The sequence below is a fragment of the Meriones unguiculatus genome, chromosome X (assembly GCF_030254825.1).
Source record: "Meriones unguiculatus strain TT.TT164.6M chromosome X, Bangor_MerUng_6.1, whole genome shotgun sequence".
NCBI lineage: Eukaryota > Metazoa > Chordata > Mammalia > Rodentia > Muridae > Meriones > Meriones unguiculatus.
In genome coordinates, this window is record NC_083369.1 from 90,142,266 (window position 1) to 90,164,917 (window position 22,652).

A 22,652-nucleotide genomic window follows, 5' to 3' on the forward strand; every position below is an offset into this window, starting at 1 on the left:
CAAAGAAATAATGGTTTATAGTTTATAATTTATATGTATTTTGTACTATTTGGGATGGTCTACAAATAGTTGAGAGGTTTTACGTTAATAAACCTTGAAGTTCATTTTTAAGTTAGCACTCTGGAAATAATTTCCTTCATATAATACCTCAGGTACACTCAAAAACCAGTATTTAATAAAATGAACCTTCATTTATTTATTTATTTTACATTTTTGCAGATGAAACTCTCCTAATTAATGTGATCTGTGGGGTAGTATCAGGAGTGATTTCATCTACTATAGCCAATCCCACTGATGTCCTAAAGGTAAGAAATATCTATTATGTAAGTTGAAAGACCACAAACTTTAACTCAGATTCCAGTTCAGATTTTTTATTATCATCATCATCATTGGTGTTTTGAGACAGGTATTCTCTATGTAGTTTTTGCTGTCCTGGAACTAGCTCTATAGACCATGCTGGCCTTGTATGCATATATCCCTCAGCTTCTGCCTCTCAAGTGCTGGGATTAAAGACAAGTATCACCACCGCCAGGCTGAGTTCAGATTTTTTTAATTTAATTTAAATTATTTATTTATTACACTTTATTTACCTTGTATCTCTGCTGCAACCATTTCCCTCCTCTCCTCCCAGTCCCACCCACCCTCCCTCTTCTTCCCCTGTGCCCGTTCCCTAGTCCCCTGATAGAGGAGGACCTTCTCCCCTTCTCTTACCCTAGGCTATCAGGTCTCATCAAGGCTGGCTGTATCACCTTCCTCTGTGGCCTGGCAAGGCTGCACCCCCCAGGGGGAGGTGATCAAAGAGCCAGCCACTTGAGTTTATGTCAAAGACAGTCCCAGTACCCCTTTACTAGGGAACCCACTCGGAAACTGAGCAGTCTGTGGGATTCTTCTCAACAGGGGATCTAGGTCCTCTCCATGTAACGCCCTTGGTTGGAGTATGGGTCTCTGCAGGCTCTGTTGTTTTTCTTGAGTTCATGTCCCCTCCAGGTCTTTCTATCTCCCCCTTCTTCCATAAGGTTTCCAGCACTCTTGTCCAAAGTCTGAGTCTCAGTATCCCTTTTGATACCCTTCTGGGTAGAGTCTTTCAGAGGCCCCCTGTCCTGTTCCTTGTCTTCTCCTACTTCCGATGTGTAGCCTCTTTGCCCCTCTGAATGAGGATTAAGCCTCTTCCCTAGGGTCCTCCTTGTTTAGCTTCTTTAGGACTGTAGATTTTACTATGTTTAGCCTATATTTTATGGCTAATATAAAGCTATAAGTGAGTATATACTATATGTGTCTTTCTGCTTCTGGGTTATCTCACTCAGGATAATCTTTTTTAGTTCCATCCATTTGCCTGCAAATTTCATGATTTCCTTGTTTTTAATAGCCAAGTACTATTCCATTGTGTAATTGTATGAGTTTCTTTATCCATTCTTTGGTTGAGAGACATCTAGGTTGTTTCTAGTTTCTGGCTGTTACAAATAAAGCTGCTATGAACATGGTGAGTAAAGGTCCTTGTTGAATGGTGGAACATCTTTCACATTTATTGGGCAACTCTCTTAACTATGTGATGGCTCATTCATTTCTTGTTTTGAGATGAAGATAATGCAGTGCTTTTAGCATAGAATTGTTAAGAATTAGAGAAAATATATGTAACCTTGTCTAACATCATGGTTTGTAGTAGATATTAAAAATACTTTAACGTGATATGCATTAATTCATTGGTTTTCAGGCTAGGATTTTTCTTTTTTATTAATATTTATTTTTAAATTTATTACAATTTATTCACTTTGTATCCCTGTAGCCCCCTCCCCCCCCCATTTCTGCCCTCCCTCCGTCTTCTCCCCTAGTCCACTGATAGGGGAGGTCCTCCTCTCCTTCCATCTGACCCTAGCCTATTAGGTCTCATCAGGACTGGCAGCATAGTCTTCCTTTCTGGCCTGGTAAGGCTACCTCCACCTCAGGGGGAGGTGATCAAGAGCCTGCCACTGAGTTTGTGGGTTATTTTCAAGGCTGTCTTAGTTAGGGTTTCCATTGCTGTGAAGAGACACCATGACCAAGGCAACTCATTTTTTAAAATTTTTATTTTTATATTATAGTTTATTCACTTTGTATCCCAGCTGTAGCCCCTTCCATCATTTCTTCCCATCCCACCATCCTCCCCTCATCTCCTCCCATGCCCCTTCCCAAGTCCAGTGATAGGGGAGGTCCTTCTCCCCTTCCATCTGACCCTAGCCTATCAGGTCTCATTAGGACTGGCTGCATTGTCTTCCTCTGTGGTCTGATAAGGCTGCTCCGCCCTTAGGGGATGGTGATCAAAGAGCCAGTAACTGAGTTCATATCAGAGACAGTCCCTATTCCCATTGCTAGGGAACCCACTTAGAGACTGAGCTGCCATGGCCTACATCTGTGCAGTGGTTCTAGGTTATCTCCATGCATGGACCTCGTTTGGAATATCAGTCTCAGAAAAGACCCCTGTGCCCAGATGTTTTGGTTCTGTTGTTCTCCTTGTGGAACTCCTGTCCTCTTCCAGGTCTTTCTATCTCCCCTTCTTTCATAAGATTCCCTGCACTCTGTCAAGGTAACTCTTATAAAGGAAAAAAACAAAACACGTTTAATTCAGGGTTATCTCTTCAGTTCAGAGATTTCATCCATCATCATCATGGCAGGAAGTATTGCAGTGTGCAGGCAGACATGGTGCCCAAGAAGCTGAGATTTCTACATCTTAATCCACAGGTAACAGAAGGAGACAGTTCACAACTGGGCATAGCTTAAGCATGTATAAGATCTCAAAGCCTGCCCCGACAGTGACATACTTCCTCCAATAAGGCCAAACCTACTCCAACAAGGCTACACCTATTAGGCTACTCCCTATGGGCCAAGAATTCAAACACAGAACCTGTGCAGTTTTAGGGAATGGATTTCAGGTTTTCTTACTTTGTATCTTCCCTTCAAACGGTGTGAGAATGAATATGTGTTTCTAATAGTCCTTTTCCAGTTTAACAAAACAAAGGCATATCCCTTATCTATTCCAAATCTACAGATGGTGTGTTGGCTTGTAGCATAAACTGGGGCATCAAATGAATAGATTTTGAGGTAGAGTTTTAGAGAAAATTTCTTTTCAGAATGGCTTTACGTTAAATTTATAGTGCTTTTGTCTTTCCCCTTCCCTTATCTACATTTTTATTATGAATTAGCTATGGCTTTCAGTGTTATATATTTTAGCATACACTGATTTGTTAAGAATGTAACTTGACTTCTTTAGTGTTTTATCAGTCACAGAATGAAACACTTATTTTGGTGAAAATTTTCTTAATAAAGCACTAAATATATGATTGAACTATAAGGGAACCACAGATTTGGATTTTTGTTTTTCAGAGACAAGAATCTTATGTAGCCCATTCTAACTTTGTTTTCACTAAGTAGTGAATGACTTTGAATTCCTGGTTCTCCTGCCTTACTGGGAATACTTGCATTTACAACCATGAATATCAATCTAAAAACTCTTTTATGCGTGTGTGGGTGTTTTGGCTACATTTATTTCTCTGTACCACGTGTACCAAGAGAGGGCATCCCTGGAACTGGAGTTATAGACTGTTGTGAACTACCATGTGGGTTCTGGTATCAGACCTGGTCCAAGACCAACAAGCACTCTTAACTGCTGAGCCATGTCTCCAACCCTGAGTTAGGAGAAAACATTTCAAGTTCATTATTTATAATAAGTGAAAGTACAAATTAGGATCCAGGACAATTCAAACCAAGTGGTAGGAGACTCAGCAGTTTAATTGCAGAGTTTATGATGCATAAGAAAAAATGCTTATCCCTCAGAATCTGTAGGAGTTTTGCTTCCAGGATTTTGCCCTGATGAATAACAAAATTCTTGGATGTTCAGGTCCCCTACATAGGATGAAACAGTATTTGTGTGTAACCCGTGTGTATTCCCTTATATAGTTTAAAAATTCTCTTTAGATTTCTTATAACATTTAATATAATCTAAACATATATGAATAGTTGTTATGTTATTCCAGAAATGATGACAAGGAAAATAATACATGTGTTCAGTACAACGCAAGTGTTTTTTTTTTTTTTTTTTTTATGAATCTTTCTTTGCCTGTCTTCCTCCCTGACAGGATTTCTCTGTATAGCTTTGACTGTCCTGAAACATTCTGTAGACCAGGCTAGCCTTGATCTCAGAGATCCACCTGTCTCTGCCTCCTGAGTGCTGAGACTAAAGGCACGTGCCACTACCTCCTGGCTTGCAATTATTATTCAATTGATTGGTTGAATCCACAAATATAAGACTGCTGAGTATTTTGATCATAACTTTATTGGTTTATCCTTTTAAAGAATTAAATTGAGAAATACATCTATTTTTGTGTGTGTTTTGTCTGCATGTATACATATGTACCACATGTGCCTGGTGCTCATAAAGCCTGAAGAGGGCATCGAATTTCCTAGAACTGTAGTTAAGGAAAGTTGTTAGCTGCCATGGTGGTGTTGAGAACTGAACCCAGGTCCTCTGGAATAACAGCCAGTGCTTTAAATCACTTAGCCATCTCTCTAGCCCCCAATTTATTATTGTTGTTAATCATTATTCTATGTGTGGGGCACTTGTATGCACATGTGGAGGTCAGAGGAAAGCTTTTGAAATCGGTTCTCTTTCAACCATGGGTTCTTGGAAGAGAAGAATGCTCATTTGTAGACCCATTCATATGTAAACCTTTGCTATTTTGGGTATGCATGCTTACCTAGTCTTGCCACTGTATTTGAATTTAACTTCAGAAGTTTTGGTAAGAATTATATATACTGCAACACAAACCCTTTTCTGTATCGCAGTCTATTTTTAACACTTTCTAAGGCCTACAAGCATTTTAGGGGAAAATAGTATGCCTCCGCTGTATTCTGTTAAATGAATGTGTCATCATCTATGTAACAAATATGTTGTTGCTTCTGGTTTTTGGAGTTTGAGTCATTCCTACATACATGTTCGTTCTTCCTTTCCTTCTCTCGTTTTTCTGAGACTGTGTTTCTGTGTAACAGTCCTGGCTGTCCTGAAACTCACTCTGTAGTGCAAGCTGGCCTTGAACTCAGAGACTCACCTGCCTCTGCCTCCTGAGTGCCAGGATTAAAAGCATAACCACCACCGCCAGTTAAGACTATGCTGTCCTCAAATTCATGGATATCCACCTGTCTCTGCCTCCTGAGTGTTGAGATTAAAGGAGTGCTCAAGCATGCTGGCTCAAACTAGTTATAGTTCATTAAATACATGTTATTGTTCAACTCCAGAAATGATATAGTATGGGGAAATATGAGGCTTGATGAAAGGCTTTATATAATATACTTTGTTATATTATATATTATTGTATTGTTATTTGTCTACAATTTAATTCATTAATTTCATGAGTTTTTAAAATTAAAAAACATTTTCCTTTATTTTAAAGGAGTAAGCTATCTCATTTTTTTCTGTCAAAATAAAATATTTCCTTTTTGTTTAGATTCGAATGCAGGCTCAGGGAAGTTTGTTCCAAGGGAGCATGATTGGCAGCTTCATTGATATATACCAGCAAGAAGGTACCAGGGGTCTGTGGAGAGTGAGTATGCTTACTGGTCTTTTATTATACTTTTTATTTGAATTTTCATATTAAGCCATGAGACTGTGACTTATATCTCCAATAAGGTAAGGAAAATCCTTGCCACCCATGAAAGGATCAAAATTTACCAGTGGCTCCTATTTCTTTTTTTGTATTTAGTTTTATTTTAGGTACATTGGTGTTTTGATTGCATATATGTCTATGTGAGGGTGTTGGATCCTCTGGAACAGGTGCTACAGACAGTTGTGAACTGCTGTGTGGGTGCTCCGAATTGAACTGGGGTCCTCTGGACGATCAGTCAATACTCTTAACTACAGAGCCATCTCTCCAGCCTCCATTTCCTATTTCTATACATATGAGAAAAATGTATTATTTGAGATAACCATTTTGCTTTTCTTAAACTTCACAGTGAATTTATTGTCTAAATATAGTTTTGTCAGTTCTGGATTAAACAGTTATGTTGCTGTATGATAGTCTCTATAGTGTTTATACTCAAAGAGTATAACAGTGTTTTTAACCTTGTAATGTGAAAGATGTACAGTAAAATACTGATTTTGATACAATTTACAAAAATTGATACAATTTACAAAAATGAGGAAAAATTTCAGTAGTCTAATCAGAGACAATCACTTTGAACATTTTTGTCATTATCTTCTAGCCTTTGTATTTTGCCTTTTGATGTATTACAATATTGTTTTGAACCTGTGATCCTCCTACTTATGTTTCCTGAGTGCTGAGAAGTCAAGTCTGTTACGCTATACCTAATGTCTGCTGCAGTAACTTTTCTTTTTGAGACTGGATCTTACTATGTAGTTCTAGCTGGTCCTGGCCTCAAAGTCACTGAGCTCCCCATGCCTCTACCTTCTGAGAGCTAGTATTAAAGGCATGTGGTACCACAACAGGTAGTTATTAGATAACCTTTAACAAATGTTTTAATTTATTACAATTTATTCACTTTGTATCCCAGCTCTTACCCCCTACCTCATCCCCTCCCATGCCCCCTTCCCAGTGCACTGATAGGGGAGCTCTTCCTCCCTTGTTGGATAACTTTTTAATCTGTTGTGATCACTGAATTGTTCTAACAGCAAATAAGACTATTATTAGAATATGCCAAGAGAAGGTGGTGTGTGTGTGTGAGAGAGAGAGAAAGCAGATTGAAAATCCATTGATAAACTTTTAAATAAAGAGCTTTGTTGTTCTCTTTATAATTTTTTACAGCTATTTCTTACTTTAAAACTTCAAAATAGAGCTGAAAGAATTGAATTATGAACACACATGATCTGGATTAGACAACTGGTAAAGTTTTGGCATAATTACTTGATCTGTCTCCAAGTACATAAACACACACAATATTTTGCTAAACAAAATAATAGTATGTTGTAGGCATTATGAAAATTCCTAAACACTCCATGATGTGTCTCATAAGATGGAGAGGTGGCTCAGCATTAAAGAGCTCAGACTGCTTTTGCAGAGGACCCGAATTTGGGCTGCATGTAATGCAGGTAGCTGCACTCATATGTACATACTCTCTCATAGACATACACATAATTAAAAATAAAATTTAGAAAAAGAACACGATTATCTGTGGTAATACTATTGTCAAGTGTAAGAAAGTCAATACTTAAGGAAGTATAGAGATGTCTCAGTGGTCTATCTGCATTGCCCACGTGGCATGCTGAGGTTGGCTACCCAGAGGCTATTTAAAGTGGGCTGGCTTTCCCCAGGGTCAGATGATTGTTCAAGGTTCCTGAATAAACTGCATTGAAAAAAAAAAAGCAAAAAAAAAAAAAAAAAAAGAACATTTGCTATAGCAGAGGTAGGAGAGGTAGGTGGATCTCTGTGAGTTTGAGGCCAGCCTTATCTACACAGTGAGTTCCAGAAGAACCAGAGAAGCTGTCCTGAAAAAAAAAAGGAAATTTGCTGTTAATATTTTTTTTAATAAGACAGTGTATGTTTCTGTTCCTCTCAAGCTGGCGATTACACAAATAATTGAGACTCATATTTGTTTAATAATATGCTTCACAACACAATAACTAGCAATTATTACTCTATTCTTAACCCTGAGGGGGTAATGATTCCTCCCCCTTTTGTTTTTGTATCTTTAAAGTTTGGCTAAATCTTTCTGCTATGGCTTGGCCCTTTGGATTATAAGGAATGACAGCAGTATGAGAAATTTTCCATGTCTGTAAGAATTCCCAAAACAGTTTGCTTATAAAGCATGGGCTGTTGTCTGTCTTAATACTGCCAGGTAGACCCAAGGTGGCAAAGCACTGAAGCATATGACTTCGTGTTTGGACTTCTTGTGAAGGCCCAACATGCATGCAAGAACGTATCCACTAAAAAGAAAATGTCTGCTGAGTGTTTAGTTCAGATGTTTCAAAATGCTGTCTTGTGAGGAATTTGAGGGGAAGATTTCATGGTGGAAGGTGTTAACGTGGCCTGGATGGACTTGAGTGGGGACCCCACTGGACTGTGGAACTGCAGGATGCCTATGGACTCTAGCTGCTTGCTGAGGAGGAACTCCCCACTGCTGCTCAGAAGGCCTGCCTCCCGTCCTCTCTCCCCATGCTTCCCTTCCTCAACTGGCTCAGTTTCTAGCATTACAGAATCTTCCTTCCTGCTAAAGACCTTGTCCAAATAGCTGGTATATGTGCTCTCCTTCTCCACATGTTCATCTTTCCTGACCTCACAACAGAACTGACCAATATAAAACACAATTGTATCTTCCCCTTAACATCCCAAAGCAACCCACCAATGGATATAATTGCCCATTTTTACAGATGGGGAAACTTGAGGCACCAAGGTAGTAGTCGTGGTTACACAGTTCAGTGGTTGGTAGTTGCCTTTCCCTGCCTGGCCAGGTGGTGGGAGAAAAGAAGCTAAAAGGACTTGGAGGCAGTGAGGAAACAGGACAGTGTCCAGCTAGGAGACAAGGGCTGCTTGGTTTCTCAAATCCAGAGTGGGAAGGGAAGAAGGCGGGGCCATAGTCAGAAGAATCTAGAAAGGACTAAGAGAGGCAATGATTCTGGTGCCAGTGGGAAGGTGTGAGGAAACACTCCTCCCCCCTGCTCACAAACTGACTGTCCGAAGAGGACTGGTACAAGGCTTCCAATTGAGCCAAATTAGAGGCCCCTCATCTAGCTTTCTCTAGGCTGCCAAGACTGCCGCTCAAACCTGCTCCTGATAAGGGGCTGGGAGAGCAGCCTGTTGGAGGCCTGCAGAATATTGGTCAGCTGTGCCGGAAAGCATTCCATAAGTGATAGGCACCTGAGGGTTAGCTTGTTAGTTGCCAACGTTCCCCCTGGACCCTGCATTCCTCCTTGTAGAAAGGTCCATCCAGTTTCGTGTAGTGCACGACTGATGTGCCAGCCCAACAATGGTCTCAGCCAAAGGTGAATTGGGCCCATCCTCCGCCACTGCCTTATGCAGTTCCTTGAGATAAAAGATTAGAAAACCCTCACCCCAACCTGGTGAGGCACAGCCACTGGCAAAACCGAGTGCAGGAAATAAGCTTATCTGCACAGCCGTCTCTACAAAATGTCTAGAGCCCCCCGAAGGCACCCAGCCGGGGGGACCGGCCACCCCAGAAGCAGCGGTGACCGGGAAAATTTCCATGGGTAGGGGCCAGCAAAGGGGTTATTAGTAAGTGAGCCCTGTTTCGGTGGCACAACCGGAGGGGTAGAGACTGGCCAGGAGGCATTCTAATGCTGGTTTTGGCCGGGGGAGGGGGGGTTCCAGCTCCTCCTCCGGTCCGCTTTTCTGTCCCCTACCCTTATGTTCTTTGGGCGGTCTTGGAGGGAAGCAGCCCTTAAGGGCTGTGACCAGGGGAATGACTCCCCAAAGGGGGATATCCCCATCCCGGACCTGTGCTCTGTTGACCAGGGTTTCTTCTGGGTCCTAGGTGTTCCAGTCAAACAGGGCACCCTCATCCGGCAGTCATGGAGCAACCTTTATAACATACTTCTATACTTGACGGGCTTGAGCATCAGCAGACTTAAACCCCTACTTTTAAGCAAAATTTGTAGGGATTCCAGACCTGGGTTGGATTTCGGAGATGAAGAGGAATGCCCCATATTTAACGGGGGTTCGCTCACCTGCAGACCAGTTGGCCCGTCAGCGTTCCTCCGTCCAGCAAGATCCTCACACGGGGCACCAATCTGCCAAGTCAGTACCCAGTAGGTGGAGCTGAGAGGAGGGTGGCCAGTCCAGCTGGACGCCCTCCATGGCTGAGCGGGATGATGAGTGTTGACGACCCGGACCTCCCCAATGCCCCAAGGAATAAAACACTATGGAGCCGGGAGATCTGTTGAAGCAGGAACTTGGTTTATTGAATTAAGCGGGCCTTTTTATAGGTTTGGGTCAAGGGGCAGGGTTAAGGAAGTGAGGTAAGATGACGTAGAGAGCGAGGTTAAGTGATGCAAGGAGAGGTGGGCCGGCGACAAAACTCCACGTAACAGTTACCAGGCAGGGTTAATTTTAAGGCGGATATGCTGAGTCACTTTTGCCTGGAAGTGGCACCTCTTAAATTGGAAGCTAAAGCCAGGTTTCACAATTCTAGCCAGGCTCAGGTGGATGCAGCAGGTCTTATCAGGCCCAACAAACACTAGTCTTGAATTTAGTATTCTTCTGCCTTAGCATCATGAGTACCTGGTATTAATTATAAGACTACATGACTGGGCCTATCATTTAAAAACTTTTTTTTCATGACAGGGATTCACTCTGCAGTCTTGGCTTTCCTGAGACTCACTCTGTAGACCAGGCTGGACTCAAACTTGCAGAGATCCACCTGCCTCTCCTCCTGAGTATTGGGATTAAAGGCATATGCCACCAATGCCTGGTTTTTAAAAACTTTTACTTAGTGTATATTATAGAAAATGTGTTTCATGCTGCCATTTTCATACTTGTATATAACATACTTTGACTGTATTTACCTATTGTACGCACTTGCCATTTCTCGTACTTCATTTTTAACAGATTATCCCCATTCTGCTTTGATGTGTGTGTGTTTATGTGTGTATGTATGTGTAAATATTTGTGTGGATGACAGAATAACCTTGAGTGTCATTCCTTAAGAGCTGACTACCTCATTATTTTGAAATAAAGTCTCTCACTGGTGGGAGTTCTTTCTGCCTCCTCATACTGAGATTGCAAGTATGCATCACACACCCTGCTTTTTATTATATGTGTTCTCAGTTGAATGCAAATCCTCATAGCTGTATAGCAAGTTTAGCACTTTACTGATTAAACTATTTCTCCAACCCCTTAAGATTTGTTAAAAATATGTCTAAAATCCACTTATAAGTGAGTATATACCGTGTGTGTCTTTCTGCTTCTGGGATACCTCACTCAGAATGATCTTTTCTAGATCCCACCATTTGCCTGCAAATTTCATGATTTCCTTGTTTTTAAATGCTGAGTAGTATTTCATTGTGTAAATGTACCACAATTTCTGAATCCATTCTTCAACTGAGGGACATCAGGGTTGTTTCCAGGTTCTGGCTATTATGAATAAAGCTGCTACGAACATGGTTGAGCAGATGTCTTTGTTATATCCTTGAGCATATTTTGGATATATGCCTAGGAGTGGTATAGCTGGATCTTGAGCAAGCACTATTCCTAATTGTCTGAGAAAGCGCCAGATTCATTTCCAAAGTAGTTGTACAAGTTTACATTCCCACCAGCAATGGAGGAGGGTTCCCCTTTCTCCACAGCCTCTCCAGCATGTGTTGTCACTTCAGCTTTTGATCTTCGCCATCCTGATGGGTGTAAGGTGAAATCTCAGGGTCGTTTTGATTTGCATCTCTCTGATAACTAAGGATGTTAGCATCTCTTTAAGTGTTTCTCTACAATTCTATATTCCTCTATAGAGAATTCTCTTTTTAGCTCTGTACCCCATTTTTTAATTGGATTACTTGATTTGTTGCTTTTTTTCTTAATTTTATTTTTATTATTAGTTACATTTGTTAACTCTGTATCCCAGCTGTATCCCACTCCCTCATTCCCTCCCCAATCCCACCCTCCCTCCCTCATTTCCCTGCCCCTTTTCAAGTCCACTGATCTGACCCTGTTTTATCAGGTATCTTCAGGAATGGCTGCAATGTCCTCCTCTGTGGCCTAACTCCTCCCTTGTACTGCTCCTCCCTTGGGGGGTGGGGAGGTCAAAGAGCCTGCCATTGAGTTCCTGTTAGAAATAGTCCTTGTTCCCCTTACTATGGGAAACCAATTGGTTACTGAGCAACCACGGGCCACATCCAAGCAGAGGTTCTAGGTTATATCCATTCATGGTCTTTGGTTGAGTATCAGTCTCAGAAAAGACCCTGTGCCCAGATATATTTTTGGTCCTGTAGAGTTCCTATCCTTTCCACGTCATATTAACTCCCCTTCTTTCCTATGATTCCCTGTACTCTGCCGAAGGTTTGGTTATGAGTCTTAGTATCTGCTTTGAAACACTGCTAGGTAGAGTCTTTCAGATGCCTTCTGCAGTAGACTCCTGTCATGTGTTCAATGCACATCCCATTTGTCTTTCTAAATGAGGATTGATCATCATACCCCGTGTCCGCTTTCTTGATTATCTTCTTTAGGTGTATAGATTTCATTATGTTTATCATATCTTGTAGGTCTATATAAGCGAGTATATACCATGTTTGTCTTTCTCCCTCTGGGATACTTCACTCAAAATGATCCTCTCTAGATCCCACCATTTGCCTGCAAATTTCATGATTTCCTTATTTTTCATTGCTGAGTAGTATTCCATTGTGTAAAAACACCACAATTTCTGTATCCATTCCTCCGTTGATGGGCATCTGGGTTGTTTCCAGGTTCTGGATATTACAAATAAAGCTGCTACAAACATGGTTGAGCAAATGTCCTTGTTGTGTACTTGAGCAAATTTTGGGTATATACCTAGCAGTGGTATAGCTGGGTCTTGAGGAAGCACTATTCCTAAGTGTCTGAGAAAGCGCCAGATTGACTTCCAAAGTGGTTGTACCTGTTTACTTTCCCACCAGCAATGGAGGAGGGTTCCCCTTTCTCCACAATCTCTCCAGCATGTGTAGTCACTTGAATTTTTCATCTAGGCCATACTGGTGGGTGTAAGGTGAAATCTCAGGGTCGTTTTGATTTGCATTTCCCTAATGGCCAATGAGGTTGAGCATTTCTTTAAGTGTTTCTCTGCCATTTGATATTCCTCTATTGAGAATTCTCTGTTTAGCTCTGTTCCCCATTTTTTAATTGGATTACTTGGTTTGTTGCTTTTCAGCTTCTTTAGTTCTTTATATATACTGGATATTAGCCCTCTGTCAGATAAAGGGTTGGTGAAGATCCTTTCCTAGCCTTTAGGCTGTCGTATTGTTCTGATGACAGTGTCCTTTGCTTTACAGAAGCTTTTCAGTTTCATGAGGTTCCATTTACTGATTGATGATCTTAGAGCCTGTGCTGTTGGTGCTCTGTTGAGGAAGTTGCCTCCTGTGCCAGCGAGTTCTAGGCTCTCGCCCACTTTTTCTTCTAATTGATTTAGTGTGTCTGGTTTTATACTGAGGTCTCTCATCCGCTTGGACTTTAGTTTTGTGCATGGTTACACAAATCTGTATACCTTAAGAAACCAAGCAAAAAGGAGGACCCTATGTAGGACAATCAATCCTCACTCAAAAAGACAAACAGGATGGACATTGGAAGAAGGAGAAAACAGGAAACAGGACAGGAGCCTACCACAAAGGGCCTCTGAAAGACTCTACCCAGCAGTGTATCAAAACAGATGCTGAGACTCATAACCAAACTTTGGGCAGAGTGCAGGGAATATTATGAAAGAAGGGGGAGATAGTAAGACCTGGAGAGGACAGGAGCTCCACAAGAAGAACAACAAAACCAAAATATCTGGGCACAGGGCTCTTTGCTGAAACTGATACTCCAACCAAGGACCATTCATGGGTATTACCTAGAACCCCTGCTCAGATAACACATGGTAGCTTTGTACCCAAGTGAGTTTCCTAGTAATGTGAACAGGGACTGTCTCTGACATGAACTCTGTGGCTGGCTCTTTGAGCACCTCTCCGTGAGGGGGGAACAGCCTTGCCAGGCCACAGAGGAGGACAATGCAGCCAGTCCTGATGAGACCTGATAAACTAGGGTCAGAAGGAATAGGAGGAGGACCTCCCCTATGAGTGGACTTGAAGAGGGCCATGGGAGGAGAAGAAGGAGGGAGGGTGTGCTTGGGAGGGAATGAGGGAAAGGGCTACAGTTGGAATACAAAGCAAATAAACTGTAATTAATACAAAAATAATTTAAAATCTAATAAAAATATTTTCAAATATAGATTTATTTATTTATGAGACATGGTTTCTTTTTTTTCTTCTCTTATAATTTTTATTTTTTTATATTAATCACAGGTCATTCACTTTGTATCCCAGCCATAGCCCCTTCCCTCTTTCCCTCCCAATCCCACCCTCCCTCCCTCATCTCCTCCCTGCCCTCTTCCAAGTCCATTGATAGGGGACGTCCTCCTCCCCTTCCATCTAACCCTAGCTTATCAGGTTTCTTCAGGATTGGCTGCAGTGCTCTCCTCTTCCTCTGTGGCCTAGCAAGGCTGCTCCTCCCTCGGGGGATGGAGAATTCAAAGAGCCATCCATTGAGTTCCTGTCAGAATTAGTCGTTGTTCCCCTTACTAGGATACACACTTAGATACTGAGCTACCATGGGCTACATCTGAGCAGGGTTTCTAGGTTATATCCATACATGGTCCTTGCTTGAAGAAACAGTCTTATAGAAGACCCCTGTGATTTGATATATTTGGTCCTTGTGGAGCTGTCCTCTCCAGGTATTACTGACTCCTCCTTCTTTCATAGGATTCCCTGCACTCTGCCCAAGGTTTGGCTATGAGTCTCAGTATCTGCTTTGATACACTGCTAGGTAGAGTGTTTCAGAGGCCCTCCATGGTAGGCTGTTGTCCTGTTTCTTGTTTTCTCCTACTTCTAATGTCCATCCCATTTGTCTTTCTAAGTAAGGATTAATCATCTTACTCCACGTCTTCTTTCTTGTTCATCTTCTTTAGGTATGCAGATGTGTAGTTCTGGCTGTCCTGAAACTAGCTCTGTTGAGCCATTTCTTCAATTCCTTAAGACATTTTAAAAATAGATTTCTTTTTCTTTCTTCTTCAAGAATTTCTTCCTCCTCTTTTTTTTTTTTTTTTTTTTGAAACAGGGTTTCTCTGTGTAGCTCTGACTATCCTGGACCCATTTTGTAGACCTTGAACTCCGCGATCCACCTGCCTTTTCTTCCTGAGTGCAGGGATTACAGGCATATGCCACGATAGCCTGGCTATTCTTATTATTTTTAGTTATGTGTGTCTGAATGTGTTTGCCAGGAGTACTTAGAAGCCAGTGACATTGGATGACCTAGAGCTACTGTTACAGGCAGTTGTAAACTTCCTGACATGAGTCTTGGAAATCAAACTTGGGTCTTTTGCAAGAGCAGTGCATGTCTTAGCCACTGAGATATTTCTCTAACCACCCCCTAAATTTTTTTTCAAATTCTATATTTATGCATATGGATGTTTTGCCTGCATGTGTGGGTATGTATGTATGTATGTATGTATATTTTGCCTGCATGTATGACTATGTGCCTTCATGCCTGCAGAGGCCAGACGAGGACATTGGATCCCTTAGAACTGGAGTTACAGGTACTTGTGAGTTGCCATGTAGATGATGGAACTGAACCTATGAAAGCCAGTTCTTTGTTTGTTTGTTTTAAGATTTATTTATTTATCGATTTATTTATGTATTATGTAGTTCTGACTGCAGGCCAGAAGAGGGCACCAGATCTCTTTATAGATGGTCATAAGCTACCATATGGTTGCTAGGAATTGAACTCAGGACTTCTGAAAGAACAGTCAGTACTCTTCACCTTTGAGCCATCTCTCCAGCTCACTAGTACTTTTTTTTTTTTAAATTGCCCCGGATGGTATGTAACTTGCTATGTAGAACAGATTGATCTTGCACTTAGAGATCTACCTGCCTCTGCCTCCCAAGTTCTGTGATTTAAAGATGGTGTCACTATGCCTGGCCCCCTTAAAACTTTTTATATGGTGTAAAATATCTATTTTGTAGAAAGTTCCATGAACTACTGAGAAAAATTTGTACTATACAGCTGTTGTGTAGAATCTTCTGTAGATTTTATTTGTCCATTTTAGTTGTATTGTGGTTTAAATGACGTTTTACTGTTTTTGCCTAGATGAGATTTGATGGTGGCAATGAGTTACTGATGTCTCTCACTGTGATTGCATCTGTACCTACTTGTCGCTATATGTTGATTGTGTTTGTTTTATCGAATTGCATGGACCAATATTTGGTACATGTATATCTACAGCTGTTAAATTTTTTGGTTGATTATTTTATTAATGTGTGGTGACTATGTTTATTTTCTCTGATGTTCTAGAGATTGAACTCTGGACCTTGTGTATGTCAGACAAGTAGTGTACTACTGAGCCACAACCATGCCTAGGGACTCTTTAACTTTTCTTAATAATTTTGTTTTGAAATCAGCATTGCCGCATATGGGTGTCGCTAATTTGGTTTGTTTTCAGATTCTCTTTGTTTTCAATATAATCTTTTGATAACTTTCCATTTAGTCTCAGTATGTCTGCTAGTGAGGCAAGTCATTTATAGATAATAAACACTTAGATCTTGAATGTTGTTCTTTTAATTTTATTTAGTATGGCTTTTTATTAGAGATGTAATACCATTTATGCTTAAGGTTATTATTGAAAAGGTATGCACTCTTCTGTTCCTTATCTTAGCTATTTGGTTCATTTAAAGAGTTAATAATGGGGGCTGGAGAGATGGCTCAATGCTCAAGAGCACTGGTTGCTATTACAGAGGACCCAGGTTCAATTCCCAGCACCCACATGTTGGCTCACCACTTCCTGTAACTCCAGATCCAGGAAATCTCATACACCTTCACAAAGGCATGCACAGGAGCAAAATACTAATTCATACAAAATGCAAATATATCATCAAAAAAGAATTCCTCCAAAAAAAAGAGTTAATAATGTTTGATTCTTCCCTCCTAATTTTTTTTTGTCTGTTTTTGAGACAGAGTTTTTCTGGGTAGCCTTGGCTGTCCTGGAACTCACTCTGTAGACTGGGCTGGCCTCAAACACACAAGAGATCTGCCTGCCCCTGCCTCCCAAGTGCCGGGATTAAAGGTGTGCACTGCCACCGCCCAGCTCCTTCCTAATTCTTATTTACCTGCTCTATCAAGATTTATTTGTTCCTGAGGTATCATGATTATGTATTTTATAAACATTTTTAATTGTGCATAATTGTCGATGTTTATGTATGAGTATGTGTACGTGAGTGTAGATGCCTTTGGAGGTCAAAGTAGAGGCATGGGATCCCTCTGGAGTTGGAATTACAGGAAGTTGTGATCTACCCAATGTGGGTGCTGGGAACTGAGCTCAGGTCCTATGCAAGAGTTTAGAATTCTCAGCTTCCAGTGTAATCCACAGGTGACAGAACTCACTGCTCACTTATGGAGGATGGGAGCACCTTCTACCTCATCCTCTATGCATGCCTCAAACTTGCTTCTACTTCAAATTCAGTAGGTCTCTGTTGAACTTGCCTTCTCTATGACTTTTTCTGATATGGCCATCTCCCATCCAGACAATGTGACAGGATATCCTTGGTATCCCTGTCCCTGACTTTGTGATTTCTTTTCTTGTTTTCAGTTCTGTAGATTAGCTCAGTCAAGCAGTGGTCCCCTCTCAAGATGGTACCTGATTATTACACTCCAGCATGTAGGGATTGATACAATGGACTGCTTCTCCATTGTTAGCCTGTCTTACAGGAACACTCAGTGTGACATCAAATCTCCATATTTGATTTAAGGCTTGCAGGAGTGCCACTTAGTTACCACTCAGGCTGCCTAGAGTCTCCTGCTTATGTGTGCTTGCTGGTAAGGGTTCCATAACCCACATCTTTAATAGCACTTACTATTTTATTTTAAGAAAATGACTACAGTCATCCTAGTAGGTTTGAAATGGTATGTCATTGTGGTTTGTTGTAGGTTTTTTTTTTTTTGTTGTTGTTGTTTTCGAGACTGGGTTTCTTTTTGTAGCCTTGACTGTCCTGGAACTTATTCTGTAGACCAGGCTAGCCTCAGACTCAGATATCCACCTGCTTCTGCTTCCCGAGTGTTGGGATAAAGGTACTCGTCACCAAGTATTGCTATGAGTTATTTTTTATGATTTTCAAGTATTTCTCCATTGTGTGGGTTATCTTATTCATCTCATGCTATCTTTTAAATTTCAGGTTTTTAATTATGGTGAAGTCCAATGTACATATTTTTGTGTCTTGTGCTTTAGGTGTTATGAATGGTTTTATTTGTAGTACAACATTTGTGAATTGGGAATTATCAACCTCCCAAGTGTTAGTCACTGATGTGGAAGAATTTGAAAGAATTTCAGAGTTTATTTTTCTGGCACTTTCCACCATTGACCAATCTTTGTTCATTTAAGACATAAGTCACTCGGTATTTCTAAGGTGTCTGATATCACTTTGGTTTTGTAGGGTGTGGTCCCAACTGCTCAGCGTGCTGCCATCGTTGTGGGAGTGGAGTTGCCAGTTTATGATATTACCAAGAAGCACCTGATCATCTCAGGAATGCTGGGAGACACAATTTTAACACACTTTGTGTAAGTGAGCTATGTTTGATTCATTCTGCATTTACCACTTTGAACACAAAAGTTCTCTTTCACTGACACCCTCAAATTTATAACTAATACTCATGGCCTTAATACTTGTCTCTTATGGCTAGTACTTCAAGCCTTCTGAATATTTTATGCTTTTTAACTTATTACTATATATTCATTACACAAAATAGAGGGTTTTATTATGGCATGTCTTATTATTACTTTTCTCATTATTAGTTCATTTTTCATTATAGAAAATTGTGATTCAGTATGACATTTTCTTCATTTATATCATGTATTACGCTTGTATTTATAACATGCATATAAAGCACTCTGATTATATTTACTCCTACCTGTTACCCACACTTACCCTCAGATGCTCTGGACACCTGATCACATGGCAGCTGTGTGTAGTGTAGAAACCTACTAGATGTTTTTGGATATTCCTACATAGCTTGTGCTTTATTTACTTACTGACATGAGAGGAAAAGTCCCATAGATCTCAGACTGGCCTCAGATTCACTGTGTAGCCACAGAGGACTTTGGATTTCTGGTCCTCCTATCTTTACTTCTAGGTTCTAGGATTCTAGCTGTGCAGTGTGCACCACGGCAATGTGTGTTGTGGTTACTGGGGGTGGAAGCCAGAGCTTCAGGCTTGCTCGTCAAACACTGATCTAAGCCCCATCAGCCTGTACTTTTATTTTCCTTCTTTATCAGAAGGCAGATTTCCTTTCAGTGGGACCAAGTTAAAAAAAAAAAAAGATAAAATTTTGTTGTGTTTCTGAAGCTCAACAGGTTTTGGCTAAAGACTATTTCTGTTCTCCTCTTGCATTTTCTTTGTCATGTAACTTCTGTCATTTTGCTACTTAAGTGCATTTTACATATGAAGCTATGGTCTGAAAATTTTATGTAACTGATATGGTGCAGGACACGTCCTGCTTAGGGATGTTGTTAGGTCTTTGGACTAGCTCCTTTAGAAAGGGGACTGAGTTCCAGAATGAAAATTAAAGGGACAAATTTTGAATGATGTTTCATTACGAAAGATTTTCTTCCTCTTTAGATTATAATGAAAGGATGTCAGATTTTATCCGATGGATCTGAGTTATTATACCTTTTGTTGCGTTTGGCCTAAGTTCTGTTTAAGTGGGCAAGTGGTGGGAATGAGGTAACCTATCTTCTTAAATTGGTTTTCACCTTTAGTTCCAGTTTTACCTGTGGTTTGGCTGGGGCTCTGGCATCTAACCCGGTTGATGTGGTGAGAACTCGAATGATGAATCAGAGGGCAATAGTGGGTCATGTGGATCTCTACAAGGGAACTTTGGATGGTATTTTGAAGGTATGTATCCTGGAGATGTCGGTTACACTTTCTTTTTTCTTTGATGTTTGATAACTTTTTCAGTCCTTACTCTTCTTGCGGCATATTCTGAACATCAAACAGCCATTATGTGTATTTTTAGTAGCCTGTGAGGATCATTTCAAGGCCAATAACCTATCTCCTAGGAAATTTGCTAATTCATAGTGCTTCTTAATATTATCTCAATTTGAGTGCTTAAAATACAGGGTACATATAATAATAGAACTATGTAGAATTATAGATAATCAAGATTTAATGTATCCAAGGACAATGGATGGGGAAGTTGGAAGGGGAGCAGGAGGGGTAGAAATGATGTAAGTAAATACTTATGTATGAAATGCTATTTTTTTTTAAGTTAAGAGGCTGGAGAGATAGCTCAGCAGTTAATTTCCATAGGCCTTGTGTTCAGTTTCCAGAACTCATGGTACTTATAACTCCAGGGGATACAAGGCCCTCATCTGGCCTTCATAGACACTGCATGTACATGATGTATGCCACACATGCAAGCAAAACACCTATACACATAAAATAAAAACATTTTAATAAGATTTACTATAGGCCATGTTTGCTAACTCAAATAAGAAAGAGACTCGGTAGCCTGGTGCTTAAGAAATTTTAAAACCCAGTACTTGATTTAAGTTCCAGGTTGCTCTGTTGATCACCTTTTTGCTTATAGTATTTCTGTTGGGGTTGAATATTAGAAATGTATACAGAAGTATTGGTCACATTACTGCTATAAAAAAAACAAATTTAAGAATAAAATGTGGGGTTAGGGATTTACCTCAGTGGTAGAGCACTTGCCTAGCAAGCACAAGGCCCTGGGTTCGGTTCTCAGCATTGGGAAAGAAAAAAAAAAAAAGAGTAAAATGTGGGGGGCTGGAGAGAAGGCTCAGAGGTTAAAAGCACTCAGAAGTTAAGAGTTCAATTCCCAGCAACCACATGGTGGCTCACAACCATCTATACAGGGATCGGATGCCCTCTTCTGATGTGCAGGCACACATGCAGGGATAACACTATGTGTATAATAAGTAAAAATGTTTTCAAACAAAGGATAAAATGTGAAGGGGCCATATGGTTTTTCTGCTGTTATGAGTTTCATTGAACAGCTCTGTATTATTTAAGGGGCACTGTTTTAATAGCTGCAGGGAAATTATCAGTATCACTAAAGTACCGGCAGTTACAGACAGAGAATCAGTACTGCCTAATAAGTAATAAACTCAGAAATCTATGGTAGGAAATTGTAGCTTGAAGTTTGAAACAAGCTCTCTGGAGATATTAGTAAGTTGGATAATTATAACTCACATCTGTTGAATGCTTTATTGTATGACAAGAGCTAGTCTAATGAGATTTACATATATTGAGTCATTTAATTCTTCCCATTATCTTATGAGATAGATATTGAAGCAGCGAAGGATTACCACCCTGAGAATTTCAGAGTTAGCAAGTAGGAGTGCTGCAATAGACACAGACCTTTTGGCTTAAAGAAACAAACTTACTTACTTATTTGTTTGCTTATTTGTTTTTCAAGACAGGGTTTCTCTGTGTAGCCTTGGCTGCCCTGGAACTCACTCTGTAGATGAGGCTGGCTTTGAAATCACAGATGTCACCTACCTCTGTCTCCCTAGAGTGCTGGAGTCACAGGTGTGCATCACCACACCTGGCTAAGGAAACATTCTTAACTAGTAAATTTGATGCTTTCTTATATTAGTTTTTGTAGGTTGTTTGGGTTATAAATTGTGTTGAATGCTGTAGTGAGATGCTTGGAGATAATGAGAGCTTTAATTAGGTCCTGTTTGTATTTCAAGTAGATCACTCTGCCTTTGTGAAAATAGGATTGAAGATGGTGGTCCTCTATCTTGGGTACACATTGGTATCACTCACTAATTTCACAGCTCCCGTGTTTGCTGTAGATAAGTCAACTCAGAACCTGGGTTATCAACATTTTTAGAATTTTACAAGTGGTAATGTGTTCACCCAAGGTTGAAGACCATGAATCTAAAGGGATAAGGGTGGAACAGTGGGTAAGTCTTTTAAGTTTAACTTGCACCAGTTACTGAATTAACTTAGCATGTCAGAAGTGAGACCTCAGAATTTGTATTTCCAGCAAGTTCCCAGGTAGTACTGACTTAAAGAACCATTGACCTGGAGATAAAGATGTTGATTAAAAGTCTTGCATAGAGATGAAGACCTCAGCCTCATATGACTGGGGATATAGAAAGATGGGACAGATTGAGAATAATTTAGCTGATAAAGTCAGTATATCTTTGTTAAGATGATATTGAGAGGTGTGTGGAAAAGGAGATGTCAAAGATGATTTCCTGGATTTGGATTTGGTGGCCAGATAGTGACATTTAGTGATGGAGACATCATAAGAAGAACAGGGCTCAGCAGTTAAGAACACTTGCAGAGGACCTGGGTTCACTTTCCACATACCAATTTATGACCTCTGTAATTCTAGTCCCAGGGGATCCAACACTATCTTCTGGTCTCTGTGGGTACCAGGCATGCATGTGATACACACACGAACATGCAGACAGAATACCCATGCATATTAAAAGAACAAATTTTATAGGAGACATAGTTTTTGATGCTTAGTTTGATGTGTATGAAGAGCAACCACCAGTGACATTTGGAGATTTTAGGCCTGAGTTAGGGGAAGTGCGTGGTTATAGGTAAACTTCTGTGGGCTCATTAGCATACAGACTGGTATATAACCAAACAAAGAAGGTAGAGTAGTTCACAACCTTTTTTACTCTCTGAGGATGCTAAAGTATGATTTTTTTTTTTCAGAAAAGACTTGTTCCAAACTGTGTCCTCTAGAGAATCGCTGTCAGTTAGTACTTCTGTAAATACATAGTTCTTCAGTATTCTTTTCACGCCTATAATCTCATTTCTCCCCTTTTCTACATTCCAAATGAACTGAAAATTGTCCAGCCCTAGATTTTTTTATTCCAGGTGTTCAGCTGCAATACCTTAAATGTGCCTTTTGCTTTCCCCACTTCTTTTCATTCTCCAGATCTCATATCTTTTTCCACAAAGGCCTTCA

The 22,652-nt window shown here is 40.4% G+C and overlaps 1 protein-coding gene across 2 annotated transcripts in view; it reads left to right on the top strand.

Annotated features, from left to right (window-relative positions):
• Slc25a14 (solute carrier family 25 member 14) overlaps nucleotides 1-22,652 on the top strand; it is a 43,162-nt gene that overhangs the window by 14,843 nt on the left and 5,667 nt on the right. For both annotated transcript variants that reach the window (XM_060374398.1, XM_060374399.1), the window contains 4 exons: nucleotides 220-305; nucleotides 5,475-5,570; nucleotides 18,131-18,255; nucleotides 19,453-19,588. In XM_060374398.1, coding sequence (XP_060230381.1) covers nucleotides 220-305; nucleotides 5,475-5,570; nucleotides 18,131-18,255; nucleotides 19,453-19,588 — 443 coding nt within the window. The remainder of the gene's footprint in view (nucleotides 1-219; nucleotides 306-5,474; nucleotides 5,571-18,130; nucleotides 18,256-19,452; nucleotides 19,589-22,652) is intronic.